Source organism: Ylistrum balloti, unplaced genomic scaffold, assembly GCF_031769215.1.
Source record: "Ylistrum balloti isolate Yb309-2 unplaced genomic scaffold, AGI_CSIRO_Ybal_v1 Utg369614, whole genome shotgun sequence".
Lineage (NCBI taxonomy): Eukaryota > Metazoa > Mollusca > Bivalvia > Pectinida > Pectinidae > Ylistrum > Ylistrum balloti.
Window position 1 is genome coordinate 2,329,807 of NW_026781888.1, and position 12,881 is coordinate 2,342,687.

General features: G+C 32.8%; 1 protein-coding gene across 1 annotated transcript in view; it reads right to left on the minus strand.

The window, feature by feature from the left end:
- Positions 1 to 10,577, minus strand: part of LOC132547983 (uncharacterized) — a 32,986-nt gene extending 22,409 nt beyond the window's left edge. The window contains 3 exon segments of the mRNA XM_060211802.1: positions 4,965 to 5,000; positions 6,021 to 6,081; positions 10,476 to 10,577. Coding sequence (XP_060067785.1) covers positions 4,965 to 5,000; positions 6,021 to 6,081; positions 10,476 to 10,577 — 199 coding nt within the window.
- Positions 10,578 to 12,881: the final 2,304 nt, after the last annotated feature.

Sequence of the window (12,881 nt, forward strand, 5' to 3'; positions counted from 1 at the left end):
TTGAGTGATGTTATATCAAAACAAGTTTATATATACGTTCTATATGTTTTGTGTGTCATAATAGCGATTCCATGTTTTCCTCTGTTGGACTCCTATTTTATTTGTTTAAATTCTGAATGAGCAAACACTCATTATCAGAGGGCTATGCCCTGGTTTATTGTGATAAAGCATGCACGATGACACGTAAAACTTAACGCAGAACCACTCCTACAACTATGAGATGTTTGGTAAGTTAGTAAGCCTCTAACTGACGTGCATTGTATTATTTTCTATATCTATGCTTTGAGACGCCTCATACTAAATAACAATCTTGAAAATGGTTCCATCTCCAACCATGAAAAGAACATTTATTAATATATAGCTGGTGTTTAACTTACTGACTATAATCTTATCGATTGTCTCATAGAGTCTCAAACCAAATGCATCAGTGATGGAAGAAAATTCTTTGATTTCCGTTTTGTAAGAAAGAACATCTTTATCTGAAAAAAATCATATGATGGAGACTCACAACTCCATAGAAGACTAATATAACATATCGTAACAGTAATTAAGGTAACTAATAAATAATTATCGTTACTTTCTCGGGACATTTACGTTAAAAATGAAGGACTCCCGCGTGATGCTGTCGCATCACACAATGGGGGAATATGCTCTTAAATACAGTCCGTTAGCAATATGGACATCATGTCAATCTTGAAAATTTTGGAGAATTTTACAAAAACTCAATATAATTGATATGATTTAATAATAACGTAAATTTTGTACCTAGCAAATGAATTATGAATATATGTCAATGTTGGTTTTGTTGCTGTGGTATCGGAAAGCCTGAAACAATATATTTACTGCCAGCAAACTAAAGATTTCGTTATTTTCATGTCTGTAAAATTTGGAAGGGATTAAATCGAAATTGTATTTTAATAAAGACAAACTATAAATATAAGCATTAACTTTATATTTGGTTAATGTTGTCGTGGGATAACTATATTTGAACTCGGTAATGTTGATATTACTGAATTGAATAATTGGAGTTGTGAAGTTATTTTTGGACAGCTTATTATTGAGGTTAACGCTGATGATGTATCTTTATTATGCTTTTAAAATGTAATGCAACGGAATTCATTTCCGTACGCAAATGGTCGGATGTATCAACAATACTGGGTGAAATCACAAACTCTCAAATGTTCACCGAACTTTCAATTTTTCAATTGACAATGACTTATATGTAACATATCTTTTACCCTAGTTTAGTCCTGATGACATTGCATTTGAAATGTGTAGTGAACTTTCATGTACTTAATATACTTATGTTCTTTATACTTAGATACCTTTATTTGGATGTCATAACTTAAGCAGAGCCCGACTGACAAGCGGATTGCACAGGTCAACATTATTGACAAATTTGAAACTGCCATTTCTATAGCATTGAAAATACAGTTTGAAAAACAGAGCATCCTGAAAAAAAAATCATGCGTATGAAGCTTTCTCGAAATCATCCCAACAATTTTTAAGGATGGTTCCAATGATGGTAAAAAGCAAATTCCGTACTATTCTGCATCTTTTTAAATGACTTTCAAAAAATAAAGTCAGCCTAAGAAGTTAACTCAGGCTGTCACGTCAGACAAGGACAATGGATAAAAAAAGCTCGCCCATGTTTTCACATTCCATCATTTTAATTAACCACTACTTTGCGTTTAGCATGTTTTTTTTCCGTTATTATTTTTAAAACGAGACTAGAATCATGATGTCCGATGCAATCAGCATCGACATTGGTTGCCTTGAAAAAAATACTTATCTGTCATTTTTATTACTTTACCTTTCCATGTGGTTATCTAGAGCACTTCTGCTATAAATACATACACTAAAATCCGATACCGATATCAACATAAATGAAAAATCCCATGTAATAAATAAATTTATACTTGTACATCAACCTCTCTAGATAGATACAGAGCTTCTGAAATGTTTTTGTTTTGTCTTTGTTTTTGTTTTGCACTTTCACACATTTATGACTAAATGTTGAACACAGCGTAGCAGAATAAAGTATATTGTAACCAATACCTTACGATATAGCAGCTTGCATTACATAATAACTTCTTAAAGAAAATATCATAAATATCCTTACCTTGTTTTGCCCATTGTTCTTTATCATGTTGACGTCGTTGTTCTTCTGTAATACAATTTTAATGACGTATATGTTTCCATGGATAAGTGCTGTGTAATAAACTAGATCAGCAAGGACCCCGCAATGTGGCTGGAAATCCCCCACCAATCTACCTTAGACCATCCAACTCCCACCCCCACCCAAGAAGCATTGAATGAGGCTTGCATCTGATTAGCCAGAGCAAATTTGAGTTATCGCAGGTAAACTGATGTTTCTATTTATAGTAAATGACCTTCACTTTTGACCATCAAAACTGTAAAACATTCCTGAGCAAACGCTTTCCGTAAGGAAGTACTGTTTGACGTTTGTCATTTAATTTCACCTTCAGATATATTGATGCCTTTGAATAACATGGAAATTATTTACTACGTCCATCGTATATATCCATCAGGACTGGAAATCACGACAGACTCTTCTACATCAGCCTCTTATCTCTAATTTCTCCTACAACGAAACCAACATTTGGATGGATAGCAATGGAAAGCAATATATTTGCATCTCCAATCTATGGTATTTACATGCCACAGTTGATTTAATATTCAAGGGCTTGTTCCAAATATCACCATTTTCGTTCGAGAGGTCGTCAAATGACTGACAAACTGGTAACAGAAGGGTTCAAAAGGTGCAGGTTGATGAAAATTATAGGAGAGTTTTATGGTTACCATAGTGACCTCATTGAGAAATATTCTATATTTTTGTGCGATATGAAGCTGGACATATTTGCCTGTTGATTCCGTTTTTTACACCTTGTTCTCTTTTGAGAACGTGTCAGTACTTTCTTGGATTGACCTCGGTTTAAATAGCCGGTGTCGTCTAAAAAGCAGAAGACGCTTACTCTTCCGAAACACCTGGTCTTATTATCCTTGTACTTTTGCAGGAGTCCCCGTGTAGATCTTTCGTTTTTTCAGATATTGTTTAAGCTTCATGGAATTTAAGTTTGAATTATGATTTTGTTGCCACGTTGGCATTTTCCTTTTTTCACACAGAAACTGATTTTTTATTAACACGAATAGTGCCCTTCGAAGCTGAAAAAGCAATCCCATGCATGCATTTTCAATAAGGAAGTACTGTTTGAGCCTGGTCTGCCCAGAAAACTTTTCTTATCATACGGAAACAAAAAACTTGACGAACGGAGAGACGGGCATCGTGATTACCATATGGCACCCACACTTTAATGCGGGGCTCTAATAATAGCATTACGATTTGCAGAACAGTATAGACTTCTGAAGTGTGTTTTATTTATTTATTTTTATTTATTTATTTTTTTTTGTCAGATTGATACGCTAGATTTGTAAATTCCCTGTTAAAACAATACAAATCTGACTGTCAGTTGTTGGTACGACGAAAATGCAACATATGTATTGTTTCTCCCCAAACATTACTATTAAGATATAAGCATGCCTTTTCAGGGAGTACGTGTACCAGGTGTGGGTACTGGGTATTGAGTGTTCAATACTCCATGCAAAAATGTCGCGTTGTATGAAACTTAATGTATTTTTTTAATTGATGTATTGTCATTTTTGTCAATAGTTATTCACTGTGACCAAACTTCAAATCGCTTGTGGAACCAGGAGAGTTGTTAACAAGAGAGTGTGTAATTGAGTTATGAGCAGTTCTTCATAACTGTAGCACAAATGTCTCATTACTCTATGTGATATTTCGTATTTTCTATTTTTCAGCTTCCAGCAATGCAATAGATACCCAATAGTTCAAATTGAATCTCCCATTGAATATTCGGTTTGGAAAATGTACAATCCAACAAACCATATCCCTAAGCTAACAGACGCACATTTGGTTTAATGTAACATAATCTTAAATCAAATCGGCACATACAGATAGCTCTATTCTATTGCGACGTCAGTTCTGTTACATAAAATATCATAAATATCATTGATAACTTACTTCTTCTTATCATAATATTTTTAATGTAAATTGTAAATAGTCTATCTAAACCATTACGATTAAGCTGGAATATGTAGTAGCCGATCTTCAAACATGAGTGATACGCTATTTATAATTCTTATTCTTATACCTGGAAGTGTTTGTTAAAAATAATTAAATAATACATAACTACCTTGATTGATTACAGGCGACGGATTTAAGCTCCGATGCAATTTTTCTGTAGAGAAAAGGAAAATCATCCTTTGAACTGCGTACATAATCATTTGTTTTGATTCATATCCATTACGAAATTACAAAGGAACATGATGTAAATTACTTTATAAACAAAAGACACATATTTTCAGTTCTTATGGTTTTGTACGCTTTCAGATCAATCTTTAAATCATATTTATGTTTATGAACACAAACATCTAAAAATACCGTACATTCAACGAAAATTGACAGATAACGCGTGTACTCGCTCAGGTTATGTTGTATGCGAAGGAACATGATCATTTTTTATGCATTGAAGAATAATTATAACACATAAATGTTAGTACAAGAATCTCAAAACTCGACGATGAAAAAATATTATCAGAGAGGCTACGAACGTGTAATTTCCATAACTTACCTAGCACGCCTCTGAACTTTTTCGTCAGTCCTTTCCGAAATATGAAACGATGAAAAGACAAGATGTAGACATTTGGATACAATGTACGATTGTTTTTAGTAAATTTGATAAACGTTCCTGCTGTGAAGAAAATGTTTGGAAATGAAATGGTCTGCGTCTTTTCTATTTGAAAAATATGACATTACTGTAAAAACAAGCATTTAGACCTTGAATTATAATTCAATTGAGTATAAAAATGATGAAATATTGTTTTTAGTTAACTTCCGAAGGCTGTATCTTTTTAATGTTTACCTGCGAGGCTTTTATCCAAGTTCTTGGAGCGTGCTGCTGCAAAGTAATAAAAATCATAGATAAAAAATACAGATTAGGATACCTATATATTTAAAGTTTAATTGGATAACAAAAAACAAAAGGCTCTGAATAAATATTTCATGTAGATATTTCTGACTCCTGTTTTCGAAGTTAGTGACAATGATTTGCTATTTGGTGTTGCTAGAAACTGACTATTTTGTGATTGAGACTCGTCAGGTCAAAACAGCTTATATTTCATTTTGAATTCGAATACAATATCAATGGTCGTAATCCTGGAACCACACTGACGATCAACTCCAATACCACCCCTGGCCACGATGAATTTCACAGAATATTTGTTCCCCGCACGAACAAGAAAAAATCCAACCCGATTATTATCCAAAAAATCAACCTGTAGCTGAGCATTAGCCATGTTGAAAAAGTTTAAGGATTTAGAAATCAACTGTCTTATATATTCTATCTGCATGGCTTAGATTGAACAATTTCTCTAATCAGCTTTGATTAATAATCAAATTATCTAGTAAGCTTTGATTAATATTCATATTTTCACACTGCAGGACTTTGATAACTATTCACTAACATTTGAATTATTTTATTATTAACTAATAAGGCATCAAACTGTTCATGAAAACAAAGACAATTCATATACACAAGCTTGGATGCTTGGGTGCAATGTTGGAGTTACTTCTAGGTGTGGTTAATTAATTGAAACAAATTATAGCCCACAGGTAAAGTGGTGGTGAAAACTACCTGTACCTATGATATTTTCAAATGTGGGCTAAGTAGGAATAAACCGGTTAACCATGAGGTAGCAGTTCGTTTTCCAGCACATGTACGTGTCATCCCAACACATATTCATGTGATTGGGAACCGATACTAAATTCAAAATCAATTGGTTAAACACACTGATGCAGTATTTTTTAAAAGCCACATCTCAAATACGGAAAATATTGTTATTCCAAGAGTCTTATTTTCGGCCGGTCTTGAGGATAAAACAGGATATTACCAGCGTACGTGTCGCGTGGTCATCCTTACCTTTTTCTTTAGCCAGCATGATTTTTAAGCTTAGGGTGATTCTCGTACATGCTTCACATCTCTGTGAAAATATAAACATAAAGATACATAAGAGTTTGCATACCAGATAACATTATTTAATTAATAATCAAAGATAGCAGAAAAAGTCATATATACATTTGTATAAAAACAACAAATAAATATCAATGTGTCAGCACAATCATAATCACACCTCAATAAAAGTAGGGAAAATATGAACAAATGAAAGATTTACACGGAAACTCACGAAACAAGTATAAGGAGAATGAGGCCAGGTGTTCAATGCGTGAGCGTTTTCTGCTTCATTGACGACACCTACCATGTACACTTAAGTCAATCCAATTAAGCAATGTCACAGTCTTAAATGAGAATAAGTATACAACAACGGAACACATAGGCAAGTACATGTTATACGGTTTTTTATAAATCAAACCTTCCGCTGGTCTTTATAAATCTGTGCACACTTCGAAAAACATCAAGATTGCTTTGTTTTGTCAACTTAGGGATACCTGATAATAGGCAATTTAGGCTTATTTCCAGGTCTATATTCAAACCCTGGAGCAATAACCTCTATCACTAAAATTAGGACATTCGAAGAAGAAATTATAGGTAATTTCACAAGGAGAACAGCAGCTACCAGCAGAATAATAACAATGCTAACTCTAAATAGATCTAAAGTTATACCGTAATTATCAATAATGTTAAGTTTGCGTTTACCATATCCAAAGTAACTGGGAGAAAATCTGTTATGATTTCGTGAGTTTTTAAATTTACTACAAGTTGTTGACGATCTTACAAAATAATCGAGGTATTCCTAGAATGAAAGCCAGTCGAATCAACTGCAATGTACATGTACATTGCGCACTCCTCGAATTGTACATAAACATAGACCGTGACGTTATAGTATAAGTAGTATGTCATGTGGATCACCTCGTTAGTTTCTAAGACAGTGTTGTCAGTGTTTCCAACAAGAATAATGTACTCCATTTCCATTCCAAAGAAACTTTCAAGTTTTAGCTTATTTGAAAGATTTCTATAATATCTGATACTCTTAAATCTATATCTTTAAAACTGCTAATTATGAAACTAAATTATCAGGTATATGTAACATACTAAACTTACCTAATAAAGGGGCTAGTTCATCTCCCTATCTAGATTTTTATGTTTCATTTCATTACTTTCGATTTTCTTCAGTCGCCTCGTAGGTTTCAAAATGTAGGTCCTATGGATGGCTAACATCGTAGTAACAAAGGTTATAAATATGACTGAGAATATTTCTCATTGTTTCTAGATGATATGCTTCTTTGATCGATGTACAGCATATATGTGCATTTACATTGTGTAAATTTGAAAATATGTCCTTTTTCTCATCTTTTACAACAATTAGATAAAATTCAATAGCATATATCGTCTATCCTAAAAAAGGGGTTGCCTCTCTTACAACATATAATATTTTATAGTTTGGCTATGGTATAAAATAACATGTATATACATTTGGAACGGACATAACTCACCCTAATCCTGCCAAATAATATCAATTCAAGCTGTACAGAAATATTCAGAAAAAATGTGATTGTGCCTGCAAGTATTTTTTTCCTCCAAATCTGTAACTGTTATGGCTACCAATATTGGAAAAAAATATGACAAAGAAAAACAATGATTGTTGAGTGTGAATTTTTTTCAGCAAATATATTACATATCAATATTACGATATGCTTTTAACTAAAGGTTTCAACTACCTAAGTACTGCACGTCTTAAGGGAAACTTTAACAAATATTAAAGGACCTGCTTCACAGTACATGTAATTTTGCTCACGTCCAAATTAGATATTTATTATGAGCCCCAGTTAAATCCCAAGAGTGTATCGAGTTATTTTATGTTTCTAGTCATGAGTGTGAGGCAGGATGCACATCTTACCCCAAAACTTGTTCAAAAAGCCATTACTAAATAATTAAATTTGCTCAAATCCTCTTCATTAAAGTCTGGTACATGTTTTGAACTCAAATAGAAAGCTAGATATTTCCAATATAAAAAGTTATGGAAGTTGAACTAGAAATAATCATAATACCTAGCTTTGTTTTTTAGTTTAAAATATGCAGCAAACTGAGGTAAGATGTACACGGTGGCTCATAACCATGACAGAGATATGAAATAGGTCATATTACAGGCCAAAGGTGACTTTTGGATTTTTTAAACACACATTCTGGGGTACTACAAATAACACACACTAAAGATTAAATTGAAATGTGGGCAGAATTGATTGTACATTACTGTGTTGTAACCATATATGACAGATACCTGAACCAGTAGTTTACACAACACATATGTCTCTGCACTCCTAACACTTGGTTCAGCTGTCAACAAATCTGTGGCTCTACTCTACAATACAGGAAAAGTCCTTCCAGTTAACCAGCACTACCCTCAGATGATAGTGTTTTTATACTGTTTACACTGAATTTTATTATAGCATTCACGTTGCAAAACAAGACTCACCTGTTAAATGTTTTCATTTTTTCGACTGCCAATTACCTTCCTGTTTGCAGGTTGTCACAGGCGATGGGGTAATATAGTACAGTTAAAATGAAAGTACAATAATGCGAAGAAGGTTTTATGCACTAAAAATGTCATGTTTGATTTAATTAGCGATTAAAAAATGTGATTTATCGCATCTGTGACGAAACTTAAACTGAACCTCATCTGCAAGGATAAACATAACTGAAATTTAAAGCATGATAAACGGTGAGGAACGGGGCCTTCCGTAGAATATATAATTAACCGATATCTTTTGAACCGTACGGTGAGGGACGAGGCCTTCCGTAGAATGGATAAATACCTGAAATCTTTTGAACCGAACATTAAAGTGTGTATATTGTTATACTAAACATACACACACACATATCTAACTATCTATATATATACTTACCAGAATGTCAATATTTATAGGCCTACTTACCAGAATGACAATATATATACTTACCGAAATGTCAATATATATATATACTTACTAGAATGTCAATATATATACTTACCAGAATGACAATATATATATATACTTATCAGAATGTCAATATATATACTTACCAGAATGTCAATTTACATATATATATACACATGATATATTCCTAACCGTTTATCAATGCAAAATAGAAAAAAATACAGATTTATACTGGTATTTGTACACTATGTAGGTGATGCTTTAGTTTGATATTGTTTGAATTTTGAACTATGTTATAATTAACATCGAAAGTAATAAGAATACTGAGCCTTATGATACAATAAATTGATATATAGATGTATACTGATTAAACGTCATAAAAGGATATATGATATTAGCATTACCCGAAATCTTTTGAACCGTACATTAACGTGTGTGTATTGTTATACTATATATGGATCATAATACAACTATGCGCGTCGAATCGAAACGCACACACACACACACACACACACACACACACACACACACACACACACACACACACACACACACACACACACACACACACACACACACACACACACACACATATATTCCTAACCGTTTATCAATGCAAAATAGAAATAAAACACAGATTTATACTGGTATTTGTACGCTATGTAGGTGATGCTTTAGTTTGGTATTGTTTGAATTTCAAGCAAAAAGAAATCAAAGCTACAGTAGTTGAAGCTCGACAAAAGCAAAGAAGTACCAAGGGAGACGAGAGCAGAAGAGGCAAGATCCCAAATGTAGTTCTTAGGATCATTCTATGATGAGAGTTGGTGCGATTGTTTCGTGCTACCTATTTTACAGACATAATAAAACATGTATGTTCAAATATTTGATTCATTTCTTTGTTGTTTACTTTTGAAAGTTGTTTGTGTTATCGAACCGCGTATGAACATTTCGATATGCCTTCACACTCTATTGAACAAAACAAATGCTCTGTTATAATTAACATCGAATGTAATTAGAATACTGAGCCTTATGATACAATAAATTGATATATAGATGTATACTGATTAAACGTCATAAAACGTCATATGATATTAGCATGTGTAATAGGAATTATTACAGTGATCGCGTGAGATTGTCAAGTCCTATCATGTAGTACCCTCTGGAGTGTCAAGTACCCACCCTTGTCTTACACTTCAGCAAGTCTTGAGGTGGAATTATATCAATAAATCTGCCACTTCACACATTTATTCAACTTTTTACCATCCCTGACGAGTTCAGTTATATTATATAGTGTCGTGATCCCTGACAACCACTGTGCCTATAGGCTAATAGGTTTATTATCACTAGGAACGGACACACTTTATCTACCAAAAAGAAATATTCTATCACTTAATCACTGCATAACGATATAGACATACTAATCAAAACAGTTGTGAACAGATAATTTACCAGTGGTTCCACAAGACTTTAAGAAGACATTCCAACGTGATGAATCTTTTACCGATTCTAGTCTCCAGTTTCCTAGCAGCAGGTAAGCAGCAAATCTCTTTCCTGTCGTTAACAGCTTGGTTTCTGCCTTAATTAGTGTGGTTTTTACCTCCATCTTTTTGGGGGAACATATGACATTTTCATTTCATGCGTACATAGCTTATCGACCGACATTACCTTTTTTACTCTCCCAACTTTAATTTTTTTTCAGGAATGACTAGATATTAATTTGTTTACGCAATATACTTCAATTCATATTTTTATATCTAGTTCAATATGAACTACAACAATAAGACACCTTAAGTTTTCTTTTTTTCTAAATTACTTCAAATATAAGAATGTTATGAAAACATTTCTTTAAAGTCGATAAAGCTATCAGTATCACTATCTGAATTAGATGTTTTCATTTGGCATACGTAAGTCTATAAATGCAAACAGGTTGATAATGCCAATTAAAAATATATTGATTTATCAATGGTTGCATTTATCATTTTCAAATTTTATTTTGTTATGAGGGAATGCAACTTCAATTTGCGTTCAGTTTTCCTCGTCGGCCGTAAATGAAGCCTTTGGAAACGTTACACCGTTGCAATGTCGTGGCAATGGTAAATATTAGTTTAATGTTGGCTCCATAAACAATGCTTGTAACCATATGGTGTTTAGCACACTGCTGTTGATTCCTTGATATATACATGTAAATAAGGATATACAGTCTAACCTGTATTAAACGGCCACTGTTGGGAAATTATGAAAGTGGCCTTTATAGAGAGGTGGCCTCTTAATTGAGGTTCCTTATTTTCGAACCCAAGTTACGGCAATTTGCACATTGATATTTAAATACAGTTTAATAATAAGATATTAAACATCATATTTTATTATTTATTATCTTGTTAGCAAGTAATTTGAAGACAGACCAATCTTTATTTTATGACAAAACTATAAATACAAAAGAACAAAATTGAAAGAAAGGCATGTACAAGTTTTAATGAAACTATTGAAAAAAAAGAGCGGATGTCCGATTGTTTCGAACGGCTGTCAATACATTCATTTGCTATCAGATCGTCAATCTCCATAATACACCCTGCTGTTGATTCCTTGATATATACATGTAAATAAGGATAAACATTATGAAATAATTAGATATATAAGGGGGTTCTTTACAGATCAATCTATTGTTATACTTTATATAAATCCATGAACTATATTTTTCTATCAACGATCACCACACAAAGTCCGCACGACTTCAATTGCAAAATCTGTTTTGTTAAGATCTACTGACAAGAATAAAAATAAAAATATATTCTTTTAACTAATTAATTGCTGTCACTATTGATTTTGAGATTACACTGCTTTCGAGAGTTCTGATACACGAACTTTGCGAAAACAAATCGCTAACGAATATTTACTGATGTACTGTATCGTAGTGTTATAAGGATAGATTTAAACTTAAATCAACGTGTATTAATGAGCCTGTCACATTCATTATAATTTTATATTTTCATACAACAATATGTTTCCTGTTGGTATGATTCAATATACAGAATTTACTTAACCATTGTTATGCTAGTATCACGTGACGTATAAACAACATTCTGACTGCCAAAACCTCATCTACTGTGTATATGACCTCTTCCTTATTGACTCCGATCTTGACAAATCATATCTTTCTGTTTTTATTCTAAAGACATCATTTCAGAACTGGGTTTCGCTTATTACTAAATCATATCATTTTACTTAAACAGCTGAAAGAATACAGTGAATGCATGTCAGAAAAAGGAAGCAGTTTTGTCACATTTTCATGTACATATAAAACAATGCACTGATCTGATTATATCGATATAGTAAGGTAAATCGTCTCGTTACAAAACAGATTTAACCTTGAAGAAAAGTTTTTACAATACAGCCAGTGTAAGATTTCAGGGTGACATTTGGACATAGGACAATAAATAATGCATATGAAACTCTTGTTGTTCTGAAATAATAATAATAAAAAACAATAATGGGAAAGTCTTTAAGATTCCATCACGTGCATTGATTTATATCGCTAAACGTTATTCTACGCTCAGACCATTTTGTGATAGTGCTGATAGCTGAATAGATATGTACGCTGTACCATTAGTGGTATATGGCCTTCCAGAACTTTTAATTGATTGAAACTCTATTTTGACTGAAAGCACACATCTCACACAATCACTGAAACAAAAACGCGTAATATCTAGTTCTTGATTCTTTTTGTTTTTATTTATTTATTCATTTACAGTTTTTGATTCTTATATAGAATTTTAGAAATTTGTTGTTTGAAGATAAGACCGCATTCATTACTTCTAGCGACTTGTAATGGATTATAATTGTTTTGCCTAATTCTGAAATTGGATGGTATGCATAATAGTTATTTTTTTTAATATGATAGAAACAAACT